The sequence below is a fragment of the Anarrhichthys ocellatus genome, unplaced genomic scaffold, assembly GCF_004355925.1.
Source record: "Anarrhichthys ocellatus isolate YVR2014 unplaced genomic scaffold, GSC_Weel_1.0 scaffold120, whole genome shotgun sequence".
Lineage (NCBI taxonomy): Eukaryota > Metazoa > Chordata > Actinopteri > Perciformes > Anarhichadidae > Anarrhichthys > Anarrhichthys ocellatus.
The window spans coordinates 84,454-108,982 of NW_022280150.1; the positions used below are offsets into that span (position 1 = coordinate 84,454).

A 24,529-nucleotide genomic window follows, 5' to 3' on the forward strand; every position below is an offset into this window, starting at 1 on the left:
ATAAGAACTTTATAATAAGCTGTTTATATCTACATATGAAGCAGGTCCTCTTCAGAGTCCACCATGTTTCTACAGTAGCCCAGAATGGACAAACCAAACACTGACTCTAGAAAAGGCCATTTGTTTATTTTTGTTTTTTTCTGTCAGAAACCTTATTTCTCCTACATCAGGGGTCACTAATAGGCGGACTGCGGTCCGGATCTGGATCCAGACGACGTTGTATCCGGACCCTGGACCTGAAACCAATAGATAATTGAGAATTATTTTATTTTGACGGAGCACTTCAATATTAACATTCGCAGCTTTGCTGGCCTTTACGGCACTCGTTCAGCGGTCCAGGAAACACACCAACCAATTACATGCGTTGTAAATATTCTCACATGATGCTACTCAGCCAATCAAATATGTCTATCCTGATAAACTTTCCGACTCGAGTGAGATTCACATACACTGGGGAGACGGGCGAGAGACCGAGTAGTCAGAAAATGAGTGTTATGTGAGTCACAGAAGTTATTTCACATGATGTTCTCTAAAAAGAGGAACGTGGACGACAAGACCAGAGCCTGAACAGACTCTGACAGGTTAATTCTTCCCACGGGCAGTTCAAAACCAGTATGTCTTACATGTTCACAGACCGTGGCGATTATTAATAGTGGTAATGTGAAGTGCTACTACATGACAAACGTACCCACTCAATATGATCAGAATCAACACAGTAGTTCACTGTCCAACAGTGATGTTACCAGAGAGGAATGGAGCTGAAACAAGTGGTTTCAATAACCACAGATAAAGTCCCTGCACACACATTTCTATTTTTAGAAGATACGAATACAATATCGTGGCTTTTTTGGGTGACATCACCTCACACCTGAATGAACTAAATTTAAAGCTGCAGGTCAATTCAGTTCAGCTTATTTTTCTAAAATGAATTACTTTATTTTAAGATGCACATTTTTTAAAAAGCTTTATGTTTTGCATTTTATTTTTTAACCCAACCCTTATTTTACTTGAAATGAGAGATCATTTATATATTATCCGAGTATGTATATGTATGTGTATGTATGTATGTATTTTAATTCATCCAGTTTAATTTGAAAACTGACAATAAATATTGTTGAGGTATTATTCAATTGAACTTTCTATATTTGAAAGGACAGTCAGTTGTTGACTACTTACAGACGTAATACAGCTGTTGGCTACTTCAATAAATATGGGACAAAATCATAGTGCAAGTTAAACATTATTGTGATGTTCCGGACCTTTGCATGAGTAAATTCTCTCTAAATGGACCTCTTGAATTTTAATTGAATACCCCTGCCCTACATGTTTGGCCCACAGGAAAAGATTAGTTGGTTGTAATGTGCAGCCTCACCACTAGATGCCGCTAAACCCTACACGCCTGCCCTTTAAGTATCCACATGATTCATTGATTCAGCCAGGATAACGTTATTGAATGTAAAATATCTTTTATTCGACCTTTCTCAAAATGTGTTTTTTTTAATAACAGAAATTGTCATGGTGAGTCGCAATACTATTCACAAATAGGAATTAATTAGACATTACAATTTCCCAAATCAAAATCATCATAATTAATGAAAAGCAATGAGCCTCTTTCAGACTCTGTCCATGATCAAGCAACCTTATAAATAGACTTTTATGAAATTTTTTTTTGGGGGGGGGGGGGGTGTTGACGTCCCGACAAGCAGTCATCCGTTTGTGAGTTGAAATTGAATCTGAAGATGTTAAATCCGATGTGACAGAAACAACAATCATCACACATCGTACCAAAATACACAGAAAGTAAACCGTAAAAGAAAGGAAAGATTCTGCAGTTAATAACACATAAAAACAAAGATCTCATCAGAAGTACTTGACAAATATCACTATATCATTCTTTAGTTATACAAGACAAAAACGGATTATTATCATTTTTTTTTCATGTTAACAGATTATGTTGGTATTTTGGCAACATCTGCCTTTCAGGAGTTAACAGAAAATCAACTATTATCATAACGTAAATCACTGGACTTTGCCCCCGACCCGTCCCACAACCAACATTATGTCTTTATACATGATATTGCATGATAGAAACCATGATGAAATCATTGACATTTACACAGTCTGCAAACATTTCATTTGCCGCTTGAGTTTTCACGTCCTTAATAATCTTTTGTAATTCAAGATTGAGGTAAATTCAGCTTTTGGAGTCCAATCAAACTCAAAATAACACAATGTCAAGTGACGTTTTTAAAAAGTTCTATATCAAAATGTTTCCCAGAATCAAGCTAAATAACTGTGTGTGTGTGTGTGTGGGTGGGGGGGGGGGGGGGGGGTTATAAAATACTTAATTATTTTAGTTTGAATTGTTCGACTTGAAGCTGAATCGACCTCAAATCTGCAGTAAAACCCATCTCGGTCAGTGTGTCTTCAGTAGCAAAAGCAGCTACAGTGTCACTGCTTGTTTAGCTGGTTCTGCAGCACGTCTGAATGAAATCAAGAGTTCTAGAGGCACCTGGAGTGGTACAAATATGTGCTCATCGGGGTTTAAGGTACTGTCAGTTCCTCATTAAGGTATGTTTCAGTTCATCGTCGAGGAGACCCGACCAGTGGTCACACAGGAAGCCTGACGTGACCCTTCGGTCTCGGGGCTTTTCTTTTTCTTCTTTATTTCCTTTTTCATATAGATCCTTTTTCTTGTAAAGTATGTCCTGGGCCCGTGAAAGAATTCCAAAATGAGAGATGCACGCTATAGCAGATGTCTTAATCACAATATATTACCGCCTTTGATATATTCAGATATAAAAAATAAAAAAAAATCACCATGCTGACGTCTCAGCGAGTACATATCAAAGCAAATTTCTTGCAATATCAAATGGATGAGGTTCGTAGATTCCACTTCAATTGTTTCTACCGTATCTTCTTCTTTTTTTTTTAACTCTCTCACGGTCACTTCAAGGCTAAAGTGAAAGAAACTTTTCTTGAATGAGGGGCCCACCACTTCCACCCCAACATGGTTGATAGACGTAGGCTAAGGTCTGTGCAGGACAGCATTGTTAGATTCAGCATAAGGGCTTTTTCATATTGTCTTAAAGGCCCAGCTTGGAAAAACATAGTACTACTGTACCAAAATGTGTTACAACTAAAACTGTACTAACAAGGGACGTGTGATGTGTCATTCGGCCCAGATGACCACATCACAACACTGAAAAGGCCCGACTTGTGTCTGTTAATCGTTTCCGTCATGAGCCTTAACTACAGTACTGTGTTCACAGCTTCCTGAGAGTTAGCTAGCTACCGTTCTGAAAAAAACTACACATCTAGCTATCTGCTCATTATAGTGTAGGGATGCACCCATAACCAATACCTATTAGGCCAATATCTGGCTGAAATTAGGTCTCCTGAAAATTACGGTCTTGTTCATCGAAAACGTTCACGTTCAGGGAAATGTAATTTCACCCCCAGATAAGTTTCTAATCATAGTCCATAGAACTCCATGTCGTGAGGAGGTTTGGATCAACATTGGACTTTCACCCAGGAGACCGTTGTTTGTGTCCCATGTGAAACCAAAACCAAGGTTGACTTCTTTTACAAACTCAAATAACGTAACAAATGTAATTTCCTAAAGCCGAATTCATGATGTTTTACTAAACATAACCAAAGAGCCGTGTTCCGTTTTGTTAACCGCATGTTTTAAAACTGCGACCGTGAACCGAAAGACAATACGTTCCCCTCCAAACGTAATATAGAATGCAGTTCAGTTGTATGGGAATGTGATTTTGTAGGAGACTGGCTGGCTTACTGTTTATTAACACATTATATTATGTGTATGGAATGTCAAGGTCACATTGTTCCGATTTGTAACTGCTTTATTGTTTTGTAAAAGCAAACGGCGTCCTCTGATATTTCAACGTATTTCAACGTAACACAACTACTTAGTTAGGTTTAGGAAAAGATCACAGTTTGGGTTAAAATAAGTACAGATGTGCCGTTTCTGAAGTATGCAAGTTACGTGACAAATAAATCATCGTTGATGTTCTCGTTCCACATGGAGAACGAACAGCAGTCTCCTGGCTGAAAGACTTCTGCCCACTGTGGGCTTTTGTGGTCTGGTTTATGATTACGTGGATTACATCGGATTTGATTTCGTAAGACATCTACGAAAATACCGAGCGTTACTTTCTATAGCTACGAACGCTGGATGAGAGCAGCCTGGATATTTTAAGATGGATACTATTGTCAACAGTGCCTCCCTAACAAAGGGTAACATAGACTACAGTCAAATATGATGCAGTAAACGTCCATTAGGTTCATTGCTGGAGGACGCAGATCACCGTGTGTGGTTGAACTATTCAGTTGAATGGATTCAATTACTTCTCAGGGTTGACCATCAACCCACCAAATGGGCAAAGCATGCCAATTTCTTATATGAAACAATTCAATTTGTGCTTTTATTACACAACTAACTTCATATCCGTGAAGACTGGGACTCAGCTTTGGTGCCTCAGGAGGTTCAGTTCTAGTAAATCAGCCTGAAGTGCTGCTCCGAGAGGGCTAAGAGCCCCCTGGCGCTCTGGATTCCAGCAGCCAGCTTTATCGTACCACGCAACCGCAGCTTGTCACATGTTAGCATCACATTTCTCACTAATATCATGACAATCGGAGTCGTTGCCTACAGAGGCCATAGCTGTGCTCACGGGTAAAATGTTGAGTCACTGACCTCATCCTGGCAGCGCCATCGGACCAAGCAAAGAATGCTCTTGCAGGTATTTTCCTATTTATGGAGCAGGTGCCAATTTTTAGTTCAAAGCAGCACCCGTTCATATGATTTAACAATCAGACATCTTGGGTGTGTCAGCCAATCCCTTCTGGGTTGTCCTATAGAAATTCCAACTTGATCACTGTGACAAACGCGTCGGCACATAATTCATGTTGGAGGTGTTTCTAATCACAACTGCCGACACGAGTGGCTTCGTCTTGAGCGCTACATCGAGGTTCACTGTTGTCGTGGCGACAATAATCTGGGTGGTAACGGTGGCATGTCACAATGCTACATCAGTGATTTTCTTTTTTTGACATTATTATTTTGTTGCTGGAACATATGGCGGCTATTTTATTGGCTGATTCCAGAAATGTTAGACTCAATGGGCCTCATACAAGAATCCTTTGTACAGTAGGAACAGATTCATTTTTAAATTCAGACGGACACAATTGCAGAGTAGTCCAGACCTGATGCACCAGTCGAGAACAGAAACTCTGCATTTCTCCACAGGGAGAAATAGCTTGTTTGACTAGCAAATTGTAATGCCTATGTTTCAATGGATTTGAAGTTTAAATATGTTGCCAAAATCAATAAAAAAGTTTGCCTATTTCTTGACGGCAACTTCTTCAGTGTAGTTGCTGTCAGCTGCCTCAAAGTCTTTATGCACATCTCGTTCTTCTAAAAGGTGGCAGGTCGTTTTAAAGGGGTCTCACAGTATTGGAACATCTTCTACTGTATAACATTCTCTCATCTTTCTCTTCTTGCATTGAGCTCGTCCCATCTCATGGTCTGCTTTGCTTTAGCTCGATGTTATTTTAGCATCTAACACAATGTTGAACAATTCACTTTTTTTTGACGCGGTTTGGCACCGTTTCGGGTCCTTTTTTAATAAAACTACTTAAACTGCTGCTTTTTGTCTGCTGGTATCCGACAGCAGGACTTGAAGCTTCTTCTTTTTACTCTTTGGTAACATTTTTGTGAATAAAACTCACTTTGGGGCCGGTGACTATATGCCCTCTGATCTGGATTAAACTTCTCAAAAATTTGCTGAATCCAACGCGGAATGCTCATCCGACATACTGTAACCTCCCAGAGAAAAGGAAAAATTCTGAAATGTTCTTGCATGAGACCCAATAGATTCCAGTTTGGCTACTTTTACGCTACTTTATTAGGGGGAGGATTTCCTGTAGACTCTTGATCTCAGTATTTTTACTATACAAATGTATATTTAACATGGTACGACAGCAAGTCCTTGATACTTGGGGGGTTATTTGCTGTGATTTTTGTCCCGCTGCAGATTCCTGATGACTCGTCGCGTTGCTTATTCAAAGAGGCAAATAAGTGACATCACTTTAAGACAATGCAGCACTTGAGGCTTCCCTCTGAGAGACTCGTACAGCCGTATTCACCGAGCTTTAAGACATCTGTAGAGTAAACTGATCACTGTATGCTGGAGCCATAAACTGGAGTAAACTGCACACTGGTGAAAGGGGGTTATGGAGGAGTGAACTCGGATGAGAAAAAAACAAAACACAATGTGATTTCTAAGACAATTTAACTTATTTTAGGGTGAAATACTACAATGAGAGGCTTGTTTTGAGGCGGTGGTGATGCAGGGGAAGCAAATTAGTTTTCTCTGTGTCCCAAAAAAATGCAAACACTTTGATTCACAGTCCCCTGCTTCTCTGCAGAACATCCAGCCAAGATATCCGATTCACTCCCCGTTTGTCTAATCCCACCAAATCAGCAGTGAGGAGTCATGGGGACACAATGGGTACTCCTCCGATGCTCTTCTGGCACAGGGAACACTGCAACCAAAGGGTAGAAACACTTGAATGCACTAGAGTCGGATGAGGTTTTGTCGTCGGCTGCGCTTGTCAGCAGTAATGTTATTTACATTGTTAAATATGTACAGTAGAGAATCTCCCAGAGATGTTAAATATCTGTAAAGCCGCAATAGTATGTAGTAGTATAGTGCTCCTTTGTTTCTAAATTTCCTCACGTCTGAAACTCCTTAGATGAAGAGCCATTCAAGTGTTTCGAATGCTTAATAATGGACCTGCTGCTGTACCACAAGCCTCGACTCAGTGCCAGTAATCCTCTTTCTTAGAGCCACTAATGTACACAAAGACACAAACTCAAAAGCCGCTAAATAGCAATATTTGAAATAAATAGTGTAAATCATATATGGACATGATGGTTCTTCATCTTAAGGATTGGATTTCTCACACAAATCAAGACTTTAAATACAGGAAATCTTTTCCTTTTTTTTCATCATAAAAGTTTTCGTTGAGAAAGTCGAGTTTTAAATGCACTGTACAACTTATTTTTTGTTGAAAATATAGTTTATCCCACTGTGTTTCAGTTGTTTGTTTGTTCATTTTCTTTTAAAGAATCCTGTACACTTGGTGTCTGCATTAAGATTGGGTGATATCCTGATCATTGGAGAGAAGAGAAGAAGAGAGGAGTTGTGTCCAGTGCATTGTTGCCCTCAGTGAAGACGCTGCACTCCGTACCTCGGCTCTCTTCTGTCCCGCACCTCGATCTGGAGAGGAGAACACAGAGGATCCTCATTGTACCGATTTACAGAGAGAGAAACATCAAGAATAAACGTTTCAAAGGTAGGTGGTGGTGTCGGAATAATTGAAAAAATGACGTGATCGCCCCCCTCAGGTCTGAACAACAACTCAAAACGTGCTAGCATGTTTAAGCAATTAAATACAAGACATCTCCTTTTAGAGTCCGTGTTGTTTTCCCATTACAAGTTAAAGCTCATCAACACAACAAAGTCGTGCCGTATAAATATCTCACGGGAAAAACTAATTCCTAACTCGGTAAATTGAACCAAAGAGAGGAGCAGGTGGATGCAGCGTTTTCTGCACTCGTTCAGTGTCATTCTACTTTCCCATAATAGTCGGTCTACTGCTGGTAACGTCGTCTTCTGCTGCAGCTGGCTGTCTGATGTTGAGTGCTGTGGGGTTTTTTGGCGCGTCTTGGAAAACATTTTGCACTCGTGTCATTTAATGGCCCATTAACACCGAGCGACTGCGCGCCGATCTCCCCTCATGGCTGGTTGTACAGCTCTTATGTGATTGGCAGCCGCAGCGTGACGTTGGGTTGCGTTACTCCAAAAGTGAATCTCTGTAAACACGTTCTGCCTTTCTATGGAACAGGACAATACATTTGGTATCGCAAGTGTTCTGGTTTTCCGTTTGTAGTCCGAGTAGTGTTGACCAATCACGTCAGAGTAGGCTTTGGCTGAATGCAGGTAAACACACAATTTAGATTTTCATTGGTTTGGAATTAGCTTGTAAGCTGGCTACTCTCTCAACTCCAACATATTTAACTCTGTTTGGGTAGGCTTTTTTTATTTGAAATAATACCGATAATAGTTCATACACGGTAGTCATATGAGACATATGGGCGGTGGGTGTGTCTATGGGGGCAGCATACAGAATGATGGTATTAAACAATAAATCACTGGTATTACTGTCTCAGCAATAAATGATCAAAAAATCTGCTCGGGTTTGCAATCTGTGGGATGATTTATGAGCAGGACGAAGGACCCCTCCACCACCTCTGTCAGCCACATAACGCGGCGGAGCACTGTACTGTGCTCAGAGGCTAATGTAGAATGAAAATGTAGAAGGCAAAAGTCAACTTACCCTCAACACAGCAAAATCTGCAAGGACAAAAAAAAGAACAAAAGTGTTGGCACAGACACGGTGAGGCAAGAGCAGAAGAAGTGCATGCCTGTATAAAAACATGAATCTGCTTATGTAGGTAGGAGTTAGGCATTTAGGTCATCACTTAATGATGAACTAAATCAATAAAGACCCTATGTGCTGCCACAGTTTTCATTCATTTAATTTTCTTCTCATTATTGATCTTTGCTTTTTCAACTTTTGTCCGTCACACGACAATACAAATGCTTTCATGGATCGTCCAGAGGTTGTCAGGCAGTTTTGTTTTAGAATTTGACATAAAGAAGCAAAAGGAAACATTTATTTCTGTGAAAGAAATGCGAGCGAAGCACTAGATGCTTCGAATATGTAAAAAAAAAAGAATCAGTGACACTGTCAATGAGGTTAATCAGATAAAGACAGAAAGACACGCCCACGCTCTGGAACATCTCCAGTTACCATGGAAACCATCGCGGAGAGAACCGAGACGTCTTATGTCACTTTTCCCTCTCGGTCTCTTTACTCCTCTCTTCTGAATATCCCTCAGTCTTCTCTGTCTCATGTCACGGATCCATCTTCAAGTCTTTCACCCTCGCTCTGGTTCTGTTTGTGTTGTTGCACGTTGTGTCAAATCTAACGCACGATCCTCATGTAAGGACACTTTTTATTGTTTGGCATTGTATCTTTTATTGTTGCCCCTCCAAAGCCTTCTTCTGCCGTTCCTTTCCTCCTCTTCCTCTTTCCCTTTTCACATTGCTGAAACAAAGCAATTCAAATGTCCTGACGCAACATCGTGCAAACTGTCAGAAGCCCTCCGGAGGCTGGAGAAACTATTGAACACAACACTGAGAGCAATGTGGCTGAAGTTGCTGAGGTGAGGTTGGTGTGTAGTCTTGTTTTCGACCGGGGCAAATCTTGTTCACGTTAATTGCCTTACAGTTAAAAGAGCCAGTGTGTGGCATTAAGGGGATCTATCAACAGAAGTGGAATATAATATTCACAAGTCTTTTTTGTTTGTTTTTTATCAGTGCAATTGTGTTGTTGCATAGAATGAGCCGTTTATATCTACATAGGGAGCTGGCCCTCTTCAAGCAGTATGCCATGTTGCCCCACCATGTGTCTACGGTAGCCCAGAATGGACAACCCGAACAAAAAAACCTGAAGGCCGCCGTAGTTCTCTGACACAATTGTGAAACTGAGGTAACGTGAGCCGCAGAGGGGAAAAACCATCCGCTGTCCGACTTAGGTTGCTCCTAAGTTAGTGTTATTATGGTGTGGACGCAGCGGCTCATGTTATCGCAGTCTTGGAAAGTGAGAGAGCAGGTTCAGTTAATTGCAATCTGCAACCACACTGTTAGATGCCACCAAATCCTACACACTGTCCCTTTAAAGGCCTAAAAATAAAAAAATTGGTTGGCCAACTGGGCACCTATAGCGCTCTATAGGTGGAGAATGCTGGAGAATGCCTTCACTGACCTTTGTTGTCCATCTGCAAATCTTCAAGATAGAAGTCTGTCTGCCGGTTGCCCAGGACGAAGGCCAGGAAGGAGAGGATGAGGGCGTCCAGGATGCCCATAATGGCCAGCATATAGGCCCAGCGTACAGAGCAGTCGCCCAGGGAGTACTTCCCCGTCTGCTCCCCGCACATGTCCCGGATCACCTCGGCGTCCCATCCGTTGGGGAAGATCATGCAACCCAGCACCAGGCACACTCCTGCAGCAGGACACAGAGGAGGAGAGAAGCAGGGTTAGAGTGTGGAGATTACAGGAGCAAGATAAAGAGAGTGTCATGGTGGTGTTAGGAGTAAGGTTGGAGACAAAGAAAGAGAGATTCTAAACAACAGAAGGGGAAGAATAGAAGTTGAGGGAGAAAAATTTGCTCGACAAATTCAGCATATCTTGAAAAATATGACACAGTTTAACACATTTAGATCAGTAAATTAGATAATTAACACATCATTGATATGCAGAGCAGCATGTGACGCAGGCAGCGTCCCCTCCACGTTGGAAAGTGAAGCCAACGTAGAAGTGCCTTAAACCTGCATTCTTTCTAATGGCTAATGGCAACTCCTCTGGTTGCAAAACTACAAACTTTAGGCTTCAAAATGGTGGTCCACAAACCAATGGACACAATGACTACTTCCACTTCTTATATACAGTCTGTGATTGTACACAGTACAGCACTTAATCTGCATTTAACCCATCCTCGTATAAGGAGCATTGCACAGCTACTAAACAGTGCCCGAGCAGTTTGGGGGTCCGATGTCTTGCTCAAGGGCATTAAGTGCATTGCACAGATTTAAAACCTACAGATCACAAATGAACCTGCATGCACTCACACCCACAAACAACCGGGAGCGCACACAGTACAAAGCCCTCTCGGGAAGATTCATGCATGCAATTTCGACACTACAACAAAAATGGTAATCTATACTTTACACCTCTGCTCATTCATCAAAGTGAGCATCACCGGGGGAGCTGATTGTGCCATACTCCCTGCACACCAGCACTGTTTAAATAGCAGTCAGCCAGTGCCTGAGGGGCTGTAAGTAATCTCCGCCGGGAGATGGGAAACATACATGGCAGACGTCACGCTGCATCTTCATTCCAGACCACACATGTCTTTTCTGTGGGAAACATCACTTGTGGTACACATGGAAAGTAAAACAGATTTGGCGTTGAGTTGAAGATTATTACGCTTCGGTCCAAAGAAATGTTCAGAAGATTCAACGTCCGCAACTTAATTGGTGTGCAACTGTGAATATTTTAAATGCCATGTGTGCCTGTTGAAGGATGTTGGGCTGCGTTCAAACACTGTAGCTGCTGCGTGGAATGAGGCGTATAGTAATCGAGAGATCACGGGCCGAAATGTAGAATGGAGGAGTAAACAAGGAGTTCAGACACACTACTGATCTCTCTCTTGCTGTCGATACAGAGATGTAAGAAAACAAAAAGATTTCCATTAGCTGATGCATGCACTTCCAACTGAAATGATACATAACAATTGTTCTTTTTATGGGCAGGCCTGTGTTTGTGTTTGACACACAACATAAACCAACTCATGCAAGTAACCGGAGCTAAGGACAAACAGCAAGTGGTTTATTTAACCAAATAGCCATCAAGTCTGCAAACTGATGTTAGCTTCAAGCTTTTTTGACCGTTGATGTTTGTCTGGTAGCTTGTTCAGCAAGTCAGGGTCTGGACCTCTTAATACATTTTAAAGTAGAGATGCATTGATCGATCAGCTACTGGTCAAAACCGCAGGGTTGTCAGAGATCGGTCTCGAGACCGAGACCGATCTCTACTACAACACTGGAGGCTCAACATGCACTCATTAAAGTAATCTAAAGATAGGCTCATTAAGCTACACCGTTTAAGGTTGCAGTGCTTCAATTTCGACTGCTGCTGGTTAGTTTGGTGACATATAATAACCGAGTAGGTGGGGGGAAGTGAGAGCTTCTGTGTTGGAGTTTAAGGCTGCGCAGCAACATAACTTCTCTGGCAGGCTTTAACTACTTTCCTTTGAAATCATTGGCAACACTGGCAACCTAGCTACATTAATGACAAACTGGCGGCAGAAATGACAACTCTTAAATCGACATGTTTCTTTATTATTTTATTTCCTGGAAGTAGCAAAAGACCCACAGATCTTTGTTTTTGTTTTGTTCTTTGAGTCCCCACAATCTGTTTGTACACGAGGCGACATTAGCCAGAGAGTTAATGTGACTCTCTTTGTGTTGTGTAGCTAAAAGTGTTTGTTTCGCTATCAATTAAAGCTAAAACTGTGACTATTTAAAAATTCAAGGGATTTGATTGGCTGTGTGCAAAATAATTCTCTGGAGAAAATAAACAGCAGCATTCCAAGCTCTTTCATGTTATTGCTACTGAGGTTTTGTGCCTTCATCGGACAGCTTACGTTATAAAAATGGCAGGGTATACAGGGAGACAAAGGTCCCGGGTAAGAATTGAACAAGGGCAGGAACACGTTATGCTAGTAGGGTCTGAAGCTGATGGATCTGAGTGTATTACCCTGGCACATTAGTGATTCCCTCTGAAGACCCTGTGTTTCTCCCACCACCCATCCATCATGAGCGAATGGTGGGTGGTGAACTAGTGGCAACATGATGAGGGCGGATATCAGATTAGTCACCACCTCTCTGTGCACAGGAGAGCACCACGCAAACATGAGGAGTCGTATCTCAGGCCGAGACACACGCAGCTTGGAAAATGCGACCGCTCCTCCGACCGACTGATTGCAGGCATAATGAGAGAATGGAATGGAAGAGAGCATAATGACGATAACACGGTAAGTAATGAGAGAATAGAAGAGCGATGGAAGTAATCGTCGGGGGAAATCATCATGGTATTAGCTTCTTTTATGACCTTTACGCGAGATATTAGCATAGATGAGAGCTGATAGAAATCATTAACTGAGTAATAAGCGTCGGGTTACATGTTTTATGGCTTTTTGATGAATGTTTCCTCATCTGGCATGAAACTTGTCCGATGTTCTTAAGTGTGGGCTTTCTGAAAATGTGGATGCAGAGCCATGTCCTGACACTTCATTCTCCTTAACCAATCATTTACCTTTGTGCTAAATATTAAATCTTGCTTTGGTGGAACAAACACCAATTTTGTTCACCAGCTGAAAAGGCACAAGGATTTATGTATTTGTGCTGTGAAGCAATTCAAATCCCATTTTCTGAATTTAAATCTGAAACATTTCCAAAGTGAAGGTGTGCAGTGGTGCTTAGGAGTCCAAGTCGACCACTCCAAATGCACTCACGCTGGTAATTAAATGTATCAACATTCAATACGCTGTGGCGTTATTAATCAATTCAGACTATGTTACGTTCGCACTGTATCAGCGGCGCCTATAAGTCACCAGTGAAACAAATGCCACTGCTGAAAGCTACTGATTCAGTAGAGTTGGATCAGATGTAGAGAAGTCCTTTCTTTGTGTACTGCAGGGCAGTGTGACAGTAATGACCGCCGTGACGTACTCTGTCCCAACTCCTCTATCTGCCCGTCCCCTCCATCTTCAACTCAAATGTTAAAGTGGGCACCAGCGGGCTAAAAATAACCTCCCACCTTCCAACAGCCCTTTGAAGTCGTTGGGGGGGATTTCCCCCCGTCTTCCTCCCTCCCCTCTACTCTCTCAAGACACTGCATGCTGAACTTGGAAGGGAATAACTTCAAAGGCAGCAAGAGAAGGGATCGAACAGGGGAGAGGGGAGGATGGGAGGATGGGAGGGAGCGGAGGGACGCGGAGAGAGAGAGCTGAAGAATGAAAGGGAAAAACGAGTCCTGTGAAGAAGGGGAGAGAGAGAGCAAGATGGCTAACTGCTGCTCCGCTCCATTATGCCATTTTTTTCCTCTCAGTTCTTCACTTCTTGTCATCTCTTGTCATCACAAGCATTCGCGACCCGTCAGCTGTTAGAAACAAGGCTTCAAAGCAGATCGCACGGATGAAAACATTCTGAAATGCGTTGCCTGCACACGTTTGTGATCCAACTAGGTAAAATGACTGCGAACCAATTTATTTATAACGCCCTGAAGTTATTTATGGACTTATTACATCACCAATTTGTCAAGACTTTCTTATCTACATGTCCACACAAATCTATTTCTTCTAGACGAACAGACAAAAAATTATTACAAAAGAGGTCCTAAAATACTATCAGTGTGCTATATATGTAGTACACTGATGGTATTCTAAGATCCAGTGTGAAGTATTTTTGATGGGAGCAGATCCAGGCTCCATAGTATTCCAGAGCAGCTTGACTCTGTGTATACAGCCGGTGTCATGTGCCCTGACTGAGTTGCTTAATTATGCTAGTATAATGCAACGTAGTGCACATACAAAGTAATACATATACAAATGCGGATTTGAATGACCGTGGATCTCCAATCAAGACAAACAAGCATCCATATTGTCATCGCAATGCGGCTGTTCATGCCAGTGTGAAAAACTAGTGTCAAGGCTAGAATAAAGTGGTGACACCATCATATTTGCTACCAAATGGACTGTACTTCCTACCGTGCTTCATTGAATTTAAATACATTTAAATTAAATTAAATTCCATGTTATGGGCACTGCTTTTGACCAAAATCTGAATTCATATATTTTGAATAGACCTACACCTCTCACTGCTCTGCTCACTATAAATAAAACTGATATTTAACTGTTTATCATTTGTGTTGGGAGTATTAATTAAGTGGATGAGTGACTGATTTTGGATACAGCCATATTATGTTGGACTTTGAGAAGAGTCAGCTAACACAGGAGGCCTAGCGGAACACATCAGTTGCCTGTGTAGACGGATGGGTTGAACAAAATGGGGGCGTATCTGTTCTGTGGCACTCCTGCAAATGCCCCAACAGAGCACATTTCTACATTCAGACGACAAACCCTCCATAGTTATTATAACTCTTGGTCATTGGGAGCAAAACAGTAATCAGATATTGTTGTTATAGAGCGACAAAGTTCGTATTGGGTGAGGGTCCTGGTACGGAAATATGGATTAACAAAATGGCAAACTTTGCCACACAAGACTGCTATCCGTTTCCTGTTTCCTACCGGCAGTCGCAAGAGATTATGTTGTACGTGTCTGCAAACCAAGGGATACATCGAATGTCGATGTTTTTGACGCAAACATGTTTTATATCGGCCTCATATCACACTTTGCAGAAATGCACAATCCCATGTGGTTAACTTTGTGAAATGATTGGTTAGGATTAGGCATCAAAACTACTTGGTCAAGGTTAGAAAAAAAAATCATCATGTGTGTTCAAATGTTAACATACCAACTATAACAATGTAACTAGCGTAATTCAATAACAACCTCCCTTCGCAGACTTTCGTACGCTAAGTTACGAAACAAGCCTGACAACATCCGGTAACAATGTAACTAGCGTAAATAATTTACAACAGCCCTGAGTGGACTTTCTTATGTTAGGTTATGTAACAAGCATAATAACATCCCTTAACAATGTAACTCGCTTAAATAAATTACAACTGCCTTTTGTTGACTACGTAACAAGCCTGACAACATCACGCACCAATGGAACTAGCGTGAATGAATTACAACCACACTAAGTGGACTTTCTTATGCAAAGTTACATAACAAACATAACAATGTCACGTAACAAGTTCAAAGGTTAACTTTTACTTTTGGTTTCACGTGGGACATGACCAGCAGACGTGTTGAAGGTGATGTGTTTGTTTGACCCATCCACCACCCCGGCCACCTTCCTTTAGCAGATGCTTTTTACACGCGTTATTATACTACGTAACTTATCAATAAGTAGAATATTGCTTAATATATTACATTACATGTTCGGACAGACTGTAAAATGGTGACATTTAATATATTGTAGTGGTTTGCAGAAACATACAAAGCCAACATTTTTTCCTGGCGACTGGGCTGGACAGTCAAAGTTGTTTTCGTTTAACTGCGACACGACAGCAATCATTCCCCTCACCTTAACCATGAGGGTGAAGGTCTACTAACCATGACACAGTAGTCATTTTGAATCAAACCAGGAGGTTTTTCTTACCCAGACCATGACCTTTCCTTAAACCTAACCGAGTCATGCCGCCAGATCAGAGAATCGTTGTATGTGTCGCTCTTGAGGTCAATTACAAACGTGTTTCGCCTTTCAATTTGGAGGACTTGCTAACATTAGCAACCGCAAGCTATTGGTCATCCTAGTGAGTGTATTGAACTCAATACATATGCATATACATTCAACTTTTAATTTGTAAGAGTATGATTTTTTTTATCTGTTAGTTCACAAGTTACATAGTGACGCTTTAAACCTTATTCAGATTAGCGTCCCCAGTTGAGGCGATGATTAAGACGAAGTGTTGTTGCGTGCGGTTTTCACACATCTTATCCAGTAATTTAGAACATTGGTTAAATTGTTCTATATTTTTGCTGAGGCTGTGGTGCAACTTCTAATGGATCTTCCAATTTTGCATGGCCTTCTATAGTTTTAGAAAACCCCCTAACCCATTTGAAAAGCCGTTTCAAAATGATCAAAGTCATCGTGAAAGTCTGAAAGTCCGAAGTCCAATGGTTCACACCATTGGCCTCTTCGTGGAATCAGTTTTGAAGTCCACCACAGAGCAGCAGAGTGGAAAGGTGTGAGCAAGTCTCTACTTCTCTCTTGATTTATTACCTCAGTAAACATTGTAAACATGAGTTTATGGTCTCACTCTCTAGTTTCATCTCTTCTTCAATACAGCATGATGTTCATTTAGTAAGTTATGGTCCATTTAGAGTCACATAGACCATAAAGCAGAGTATGCTTTAGGGCGGGGCTACTGTGATTGACAGGTCGCTGATGCTACCAGAGCCACATCTCTACGTCACTTCTCCACATTCCAAATATGCTAACTTTCGTTTATTGGCTGCAAAAAAGCCAAGATGGCGTCGACAAAATCGTCAAACTCAATTCTTCATAATGGCAGTCCATAAACTAATGGGTGCAGTCGCGATGACTACGTCCACTTTCATATACAGTCTAAGACTTAAAGCTACTACGAGGAACTTTCATTTTGTCTTGATTTTGGCAGTTCCCTGTAGACAAAAGCGGTAGCGGTTTCTGAGCACCAGACTTTAGAAAACCTTTTGTTTTACTGGAGCTGGGTCAAACCTGTCCCGCTCAGTCCTGGTTCTGCTTCTCCCGTGCCTCCCCTCCCTCCAGCGGTGCCCAGCAATACGGCCTGGGCACCGGCCTGGGTGTTTGCAGCTTGGCATCGGTGTACAGGGTGTAAACACTAATACCACATTTAAGAAATACTCTGCTGCAAGAAAAAGTCCATAAGTTTTAGCATCAAAATATACTAAGTACCAAAAGCAAAAGTAGGCCTACTCATTCTGCAGAATAGCCCATTTCAGAATACTACATAAAAAGACAACGCATAAGAATTATTGATGCATTTATGTGTTCAATTTCATGTTGCAGTTGATGTAGGATGTAGTTTGTGTGATGGTCAGGGAGATGGATGGGTGTGTTACTTTCATGCAGAACACTGGAATTTGCACCCTGTCACTTACATCAATGTCACACAAATAATAAGTTAATAAGTTGACTGTAGCTACGATCTTTCCTTGATCTCAACAAAATGTTTTTGTTGCCGAAACTAAACCATTCATCTGTATCTGCAGATGTGGTAAGAAGTGACTTTTGACAAGAGTCCAGGGTGCAACAAAGTGTCAGAAGATTTAAGCAACTTTTCCGTTCCGCATTTCTTGGAGACGGAGCTGCTCTGGGGGCATCTAGCATCTGGTGTGGAGCTGTTGGCTAATAATGTGACATATGGATATGAATATTAATGTAAATGTGCACTGAATGTGATGAGTGCAGACGAGTGAGTAGGCCACTTGAAAGAATCGAAAAATTTTAACTATATAATACAGACGTACTATAGGGCATTATAATGCATGATTAGTTACATCGACTGTTACTTAGCAGATGATATAGAGTCGATCACAGACATTTAGCTAAGTGTCACGATGCTGATTCGCAGATATGTTGCAACTAACTAACTACAGTCTGTTCTTAAGGAATCTATCATTGTCTGTTCATTAATAAGCTTTTCTTAAGATCACCACGCCCGGCACCGTGTTACTGGCCATTATTGCTACTTTACCACCGAGGAACAAGCAGTAATGCACGGCAACAATCCTCACGGTAAACAGCATCAGCATCACTTCGGCGCCGAGTAGAGTGTACGCCACGGTTCAGACTTCATCAATAAACAAGATTTTACTCAGAAAAACAGCAAAAACACATACCATCCTCACTGTCAAGTGTTTGATCACAGTATGGATGAAATCAGCATTATTGCTGGTTTATCCCTCAAGCTAGCATTAGCAGAACAGTCTGTTGCCACAAATCCACCACAATCAACTAGCTGTTCACTGTCACTCTCGCTAACACAGAAAAACACACCAACAAATCATTTAAAACAAGTTGGTGTCCAGTTGTAGATGTTCCGTTTCATTCTGACAAACCTACTAATGACTTAATGACAGAAGAACACATTCACAAAAGCTTTTCTGTCTTAGAGAGTCTGTCCACCTGATATTTATTTGCAGTAGTATAGACTTGTAGACTGTAGCATAGAATCCCTGAAGAGATTTAAAAGGGGACACGGATATCTCTCATTTACAGAATGTTGCCACTTGTGACTCAATTTTGTCAAATGAATCAATCTAAACCATAAAAACCGTTGTTTAATATATTTCATGTCACAGTAGTGTGAAACCCAGGGCTGGTCAACTCCCCCACCCTCCCCATTAAACCCACTATTGGTAACAGCTAACCAGAATGCATCACAAGCTCTTAGCCGCAGGTTAATACCTGCCTTAAAGCTGCACGAATTACTATTCTTATGAAAAACTATTTGTCAAGTTGCCATGTATGATGTGAAAAGTTTTGCCCGTAAGTCAAAATGATCACCCACAGTCCACCTAAGCTCTACAGAGCTTTTGGCTCCTTGTTTTGGTTTTGTGACCGCCCGACTCTGCTCTCATCAACCCCATTTCTGGACGCAGCCGTGCACTACCTGCCCATCACCAAACTAAATCTTTTTTGTTTTGCAACTAGTCAGTGAAGGTAACAGACAGATGCATCCCCTCAGGAGTTGGTGGAGACCAAAAATAGAGCTAAAAGAGAGTGAATAATGCACTTTGTCAGGTGGCCACAAAAATTATAATGTTCTTATTTGTGTGGTGTCTATAGGGGACTGTTTTGTTCATTTCATGAGGTCATGTGTTTTCAGATTGATCCGCTACCCCAAAAAAGTGGCCCAAACAATGAATGATTTAATAGCTTTAATAATGTAATGCCAAACATGATGTCCAATCCTTTTAGCTTGGATGGTTTTTCATTCTCGCTCTCTATTCCTCAAAGTTACTATTTCCATGTTTTTTCTCTATTGCTTTCATACACACACACACACACACACACACACTCACACATAGACACACACATACACACATATACACACACACACACACACACACACACACACACACACATACACTCACACACACACACACACATACACACACACATACACACACTCACACATACACACACACACACACTCACACACACACACACATACACTCACACATACACACACACACACACTCACACACACACACACATACACTGAAACCGACCATTCTCTGACAGGTCGTTTCTCCCAGGACAGCTCCTCCCCTGAGCCACGGCCCATGTCCTGCTTAGTTCTGTTTAATATTGCAACAGACAGGGAAAGACGTTAAGGAGAGATGGAGGCATGAGCTGATGGCGGATAAAAATAGAGTCATCAAGCTGCAAAGGCTTGTGGCCCACTGAGCTTTCCTGGTACCTTAGTTCTGCTGGAGGGATGGAAGGAAATGATATGAACCGTAAACAGGAGAGGAGACGGGGGAGGAGGTAGAGAAGATTGGCGAAGTGAACAACATATTTCAAGTGCATTGACCTTATGGGCCAACTGAAAATGTTCAGCTCATGGAAGCCAAGACCCACTGTGTCACTTTGCTCTGCCAAGAGGTCTGCGCCCCAGTGTTTTGGCCTCGGTTTCAATCTTTCATTTGATTGAACCAATAAGTCCCATTAGTTGACCACGGTATCGATTTTTTTGGCGTACTTGTTGCTGATTTTCCCTAATTTGAGAGAACCATTCTCTTAGAATTCTGACATGTAGCTACAGGAGTAAAACCGCTGTCCTATGTGGACGTTAAAACTTTACTGTACTTAAAGCTGACACAAGGGTGAATGGATGAGGACATTTTCATTGGGTGAACATTTTGGTTTCACCTTCCTGTTGCAGTAGCATGCTAGCAGACCATCGCGATCGGACACCCCAAGGGCTCCCTAATTGACACTTTCAGTCCATTTGGCCTGTATCTCAGCCACCACCGCTCCAAATTGGCCCTTGCTGTATTTGCTGTGGTATACTCTGTCACTGCGCCATGCCAGGAGACCTGCCGCGATGCCCAGCAGGGCAGAGTGGATGATTAAACTATCATCTCCAAGGTGGCGAGCAGCATTAGGCTGTCTGCCAAGCCCATTAGACAATTTACCGCCATCACACTTCGCACGAATCCACTGTAAGGACAGTAGTTAAGTTTCACAAACTCTGACATGTACGCCCAGATTAAAGGGAAGGCAACTATCAATTTAGATTTAGAAACAAAGAATGGAGGTACAGTATATCAAACAAACACAGGACTTCCACCCAGTAGACAGCTGTTTGTGTCCTGTATGAAACTAAAAAAACAGCTTTGACTTCTTTCAATGTTACATTTAAATGTTACCTACATAACTGAAGTTACATAACAAAACCTACACATTTTTAGCCAAACCATGAGTTTTTACTAAACATGATCAAGTAGTTTTGTTGTGTCTATTCGCATTATTGCCTCAACTTTGTATATAATCGTGCTGCGCAAAAATGTTCGCTTGGCAGGAGTTTTATTTGTAAAGGGGAGATTTTACGCTGCAGCTTTGCTACTTTTACCTCTGTAAAAAGATCCACCGCTGCTTTTCTTTACCCAGTGTCTCACTTGATTAATGTTTTTTGAGACCTGGGTTCAATCCCTGTGAAGTCATGAAGATTTATAGAAAAATAATCTGTACCTCCACTATTCTGTCTGATTCATGCTGATTGTAGAGCACCAAAACCCTTTCGACACACTCGGCAGAACAGAGGACGGAGTGGGCAGATGAGGATGAGGAGAGGAACAATACAGGAGGAAAGAAAGTGCTGATCTCCCTCTCACTCTCTCTTTCCCTCTCTGTCTCTCCCTTCCTCTCTCCCTCCCTCTCATTTAGTATGCTGACTGTTTCCGTACAGAAAACTGACTCCCACGCTATTCTGCCTGGCCTATTTATCAAATTGATCGGCTTATGAAGGAGTCGGATACACACAGGAGGTTCTCACTAGAACTGTGCATATGAGAGAGATCGGGGTAGGTGCTGCTCTGGCTGCTCAGAGGTTAAGTCCTGCTTACGTGGTCACTTTACTCTCTCGGCCACGAGACGTTCGATCACCATGGATTAAATTTATTCCAGCCATTTTTTTTATGAGACAACAACCGTTGCAAACAAATAACTGGAGATCAGTGTCATTTAAAAAAAGACGGTAGCAATAAATCAGACCAGAATGTTCCTGTGCGGATTATTAGAATAATCAGTCAATATGAGCATCAGAGTCTTTATCCTGAAAGTGGAATAAAACTTTAAAAAGTCATGAAAGAAGAGCTCAAGTAATCACTTGAACAATCAATTAGTTAGTTGATCGTCAATCATCTGCAAGGATTATTTCAAAGAAGCTCTGGCACATCCACAAACCTAAACGTGTCAAAGTTACACTTGTCGCCATCGCTAAAGCTGTATTGTCCGTGAAGGTAGCACTGCAATCTGCACACGAGAGCAGGAGACAAAAACATCACCGTCCTAAAAAAATAAAGATGTAGATGTAATCCAATCGACCTGGATTCACCCCATATCAAATAGCGACGTAAGCCCCAAACGACATCACATAATACCGCGTTGTGCACGGCGAGCTGCGAATGGATGAACGAATGACATTTGCATTCATTAAAAAACATCCTAATTAACCGCAACAGAAAGTAGCCTGCGCCGCTTTAAACCGAAGCGTGTTGGTTTTCACGCAAATGGAAAACCTGCCGCACAAACACCTTTTTAATCTCACGTCCACCCGCGAGAACTCTCACGCGATACGACATTTCTACAGGAGCGCGAGCCGGTGCCACTCCAGTACACTGACCTCAGAAGTCCGTAATGATGTTTTGATGATGTCACACCACTTAGTCTCTCACGCGGGTGGTGTGTGTGTGTATTCTGTGTATAGTCTGGAATAAAAATAATATATGTATTTGACCTACTAGAGACCTACAGATTTTGGTGGATCAGGGACTGAAAAATGTGTCAATGCAGCAGTGAGCTGTGGGTAAAGTGATTATCTGATCAATCCGGTTTTCGGAAAGTAGAATGCATTCATAAAAAGAAATGCATTCATAAAATATTTCAAATTGTGATATAACACCAACACCACTGGATGCAAGGTGGCGGTTCGTGTAGTTAAAACAGGAGGGCCAATGAGTTTAGGATGGGGTTTACCCCTCATCAAAAGGTATTTTAAATGTAGGCTAAGTGACAAGGTTTGCCCTACCGCACAGCAGCTGCATCCAGGCGCAGGTCTTGTAAACGGTGCAGGTGTTGCAGAAGAAGAAGAGCGCCATGCAGGCGATGCAGGCGAGGATCAGCACCATGGAGAGCAGCACGAACACCGCGGCCGCCTTGAAGCCGCCGGACGGGATGGAGGCGAAGTCGGCGAAGCTGCCCGCGCAGGTGAGGTCCCGGCTGGGCGACGGCCCGGGGCCCACGCAGTAGTGGAATAGGCCGAAGTAGCCGGTCTGCGGCGTGCTGACGCTGTCGCCGATCCAGTAGGGCTGGATGAACACCACCACGTTGACGATGGCGAAGCAGATCGTGAAGATGGCCCACAGCACGCCGATGGCGCGGGAGTTGCGCATGTAGTTGTCATGGTAGATCTTGGAGGCTTCTTGGGAAGGCAACATGTTTGGTTGTTTTGTCTTTATTTTCTCTCCTTGTATCTCTCTTTCCACCCCCTGTCCTCCTCCGTTGTTTAGACTCTTACAAGAAAAATCTTTAAATAATGCCCCCTTTCACTACCCCGATTTTTTCCCCGTTCTCCAGTTATCAAAGCGCCCCAAATCCCCCCCACACACACACTTTGGCTACCTGTTATGTGGCTGTTAAAGGCTTTTGAAACAGGCCTACCACACGGTTAAAACGCAACCTGCAAATATGTAGGTGATATCACGAGGCTAAACATTGTAAAAAAATGTATAAGTGAGCAGAAAATGCTACATTGAAGCAATACAAAACAAAACAAAAAACATAGCCTACCTACACCACTAATGAATAATTGACCGAGACCAGTGATTCAACATTGCCGTCTGAGGCGCGTCTCCTCCTCAATGAATGATTGAGAACAAAAAGATATTTTTAAAAAATCCATCCAAACAGGATTTTTCTATTATTTCACAGTGGGCGGGTGGGTTGGTGGGCGAGGGGGGGGGGGGGGGGGGGTTAAAGATGCGGTCCTTCCTCATCCATCAGTCCAGGTCCGTCTCCAGGTTGTCCGTTTTTATTTACCATTTGTGGGATGAGGACGCGCCAGCCGTGGAGCCCGTTGTTACCGTTACCGAGGCATCCGCAGGGGTGCTTCCCCCCTTTTTCCCCCTCTGCTCGCCTTCAGCGTCCGCGCAGCATGTGTGTGTCGGGTGGTGGGGGCGGGGGGTGGTGGGGGTACCGAAAGAAGATGGGAGAAGAAAAAAAAAAACAGGTTGTCAAAGGGAGCCCTCTGTCAAATGTCAGCAGTCCTTTCTCGTAAATCCGACATCCTCCACCGTCTCGACTCCATCATCAGCATGTTTCTTTTTTGTCGTAGCCGTATCCAGTATGTCTCCGCTCTCTCCCTCTCTCCACCTCTCTCTCTTTCTCCGTCCTCCTCCTCCCGTTTCTCTGCGCCCCCCGCCTCCTCCGGAAGATGCTGATTGTACTGATGACAGCGACGAAGCCCGTTCTCGTACGCGCGGGCACAGCAGTAGCAGTAGTAGAAAACGGGGATCAAAGTGCATCTCCGCCGATGAGGCGTTTCGTGACGGACACGCGTGAGATCATATACGTTTTGGCTCGGGGAGCCCCCCAATATGAGAGGATGCGCATTTCACTGTGCGAGATGGAGCCAATCCTGAAATCTTGAAATCCAAAACACTTCTGGTCCTATTATATTAGCTCCTAATTAATGAATGCAATGGTGCTAAAAGTGCTGTAATCCTTTCAGTTCAATCTACAAATATGTGAAATGAACAATTAGTGTTAATTATATGTGGAATGTTAAAGGTTTTTATCTTTTATTTGGGTCATTTTATTGCATTCAATATCTTTTGCAATTAAAAGCAAATACATATTTGCAAAATATAAAGTATCAGAAGTAAATGTACTCA

The 24,529-nt window shown here is 42.3% G+C and overlaps 1 protein-coding gene across 1 annotated transcript; it reads right to left on the bottom strand.

Annotated features, from left to right (window-relative positions):
* Positions 1–1,449: 1,449 nt before the first annotated feature.
* LOC116399651 (LHFPL tetraspan subfamily member 4 protein-like) lies at positions 1,450–24,019 on the bottom strand. Its single transcript, XM_031876952.1, has 5 exons — positions 22,666–24,019; positions 9,919–10,155; positions 8,425–8,441; positions 7,276–7,304; positions 1,450–6,567 (listed from the first exon to the last, which is right to left on the bottom strand). The coding sequence occupies exons 1-5, from the start codon at positions 23,072–23,074 to the stop codon at positions 6,489–6,491; spliced, it is 771 nt and encodes a 256-aa protein (XP_031732812.1). The 5' UTR covers positions 23,075–24,019; the 3' UTR covers positions 1,450–6,488.
* Positions 24,020–24,529: the final 510 nt, after the last annotated feature.

What these genes read in the sequence shown, in the direction of transcription:
- LOC116399651 (XM_031876952.1), bottom strand. Translation starts at nt 23,074, where the DNA reads ATGTTGCCTTCCCAAGAAGCCTCCAAGATCTACCATGACAACTACATG. An exon ending in CTGGATGCAGCTGCTGTGCG is followed by an intron (nt 10,156 to 22,665) that starts GTAGGGCAAACC and finishes GTCCTGCTGCAG; the next exon opens with GAGTGTGCCTGGTGCTGGGT. An exon ending in CGGGACAGAAGAGAGCCGAG is followed by an intron (nt 6,568 to 7,275) that starts GTACGGAGTGCA and finishes CTTTGGTTGCAG; the next exon opens with TGTTCCCTGTGCCAGAAGAG.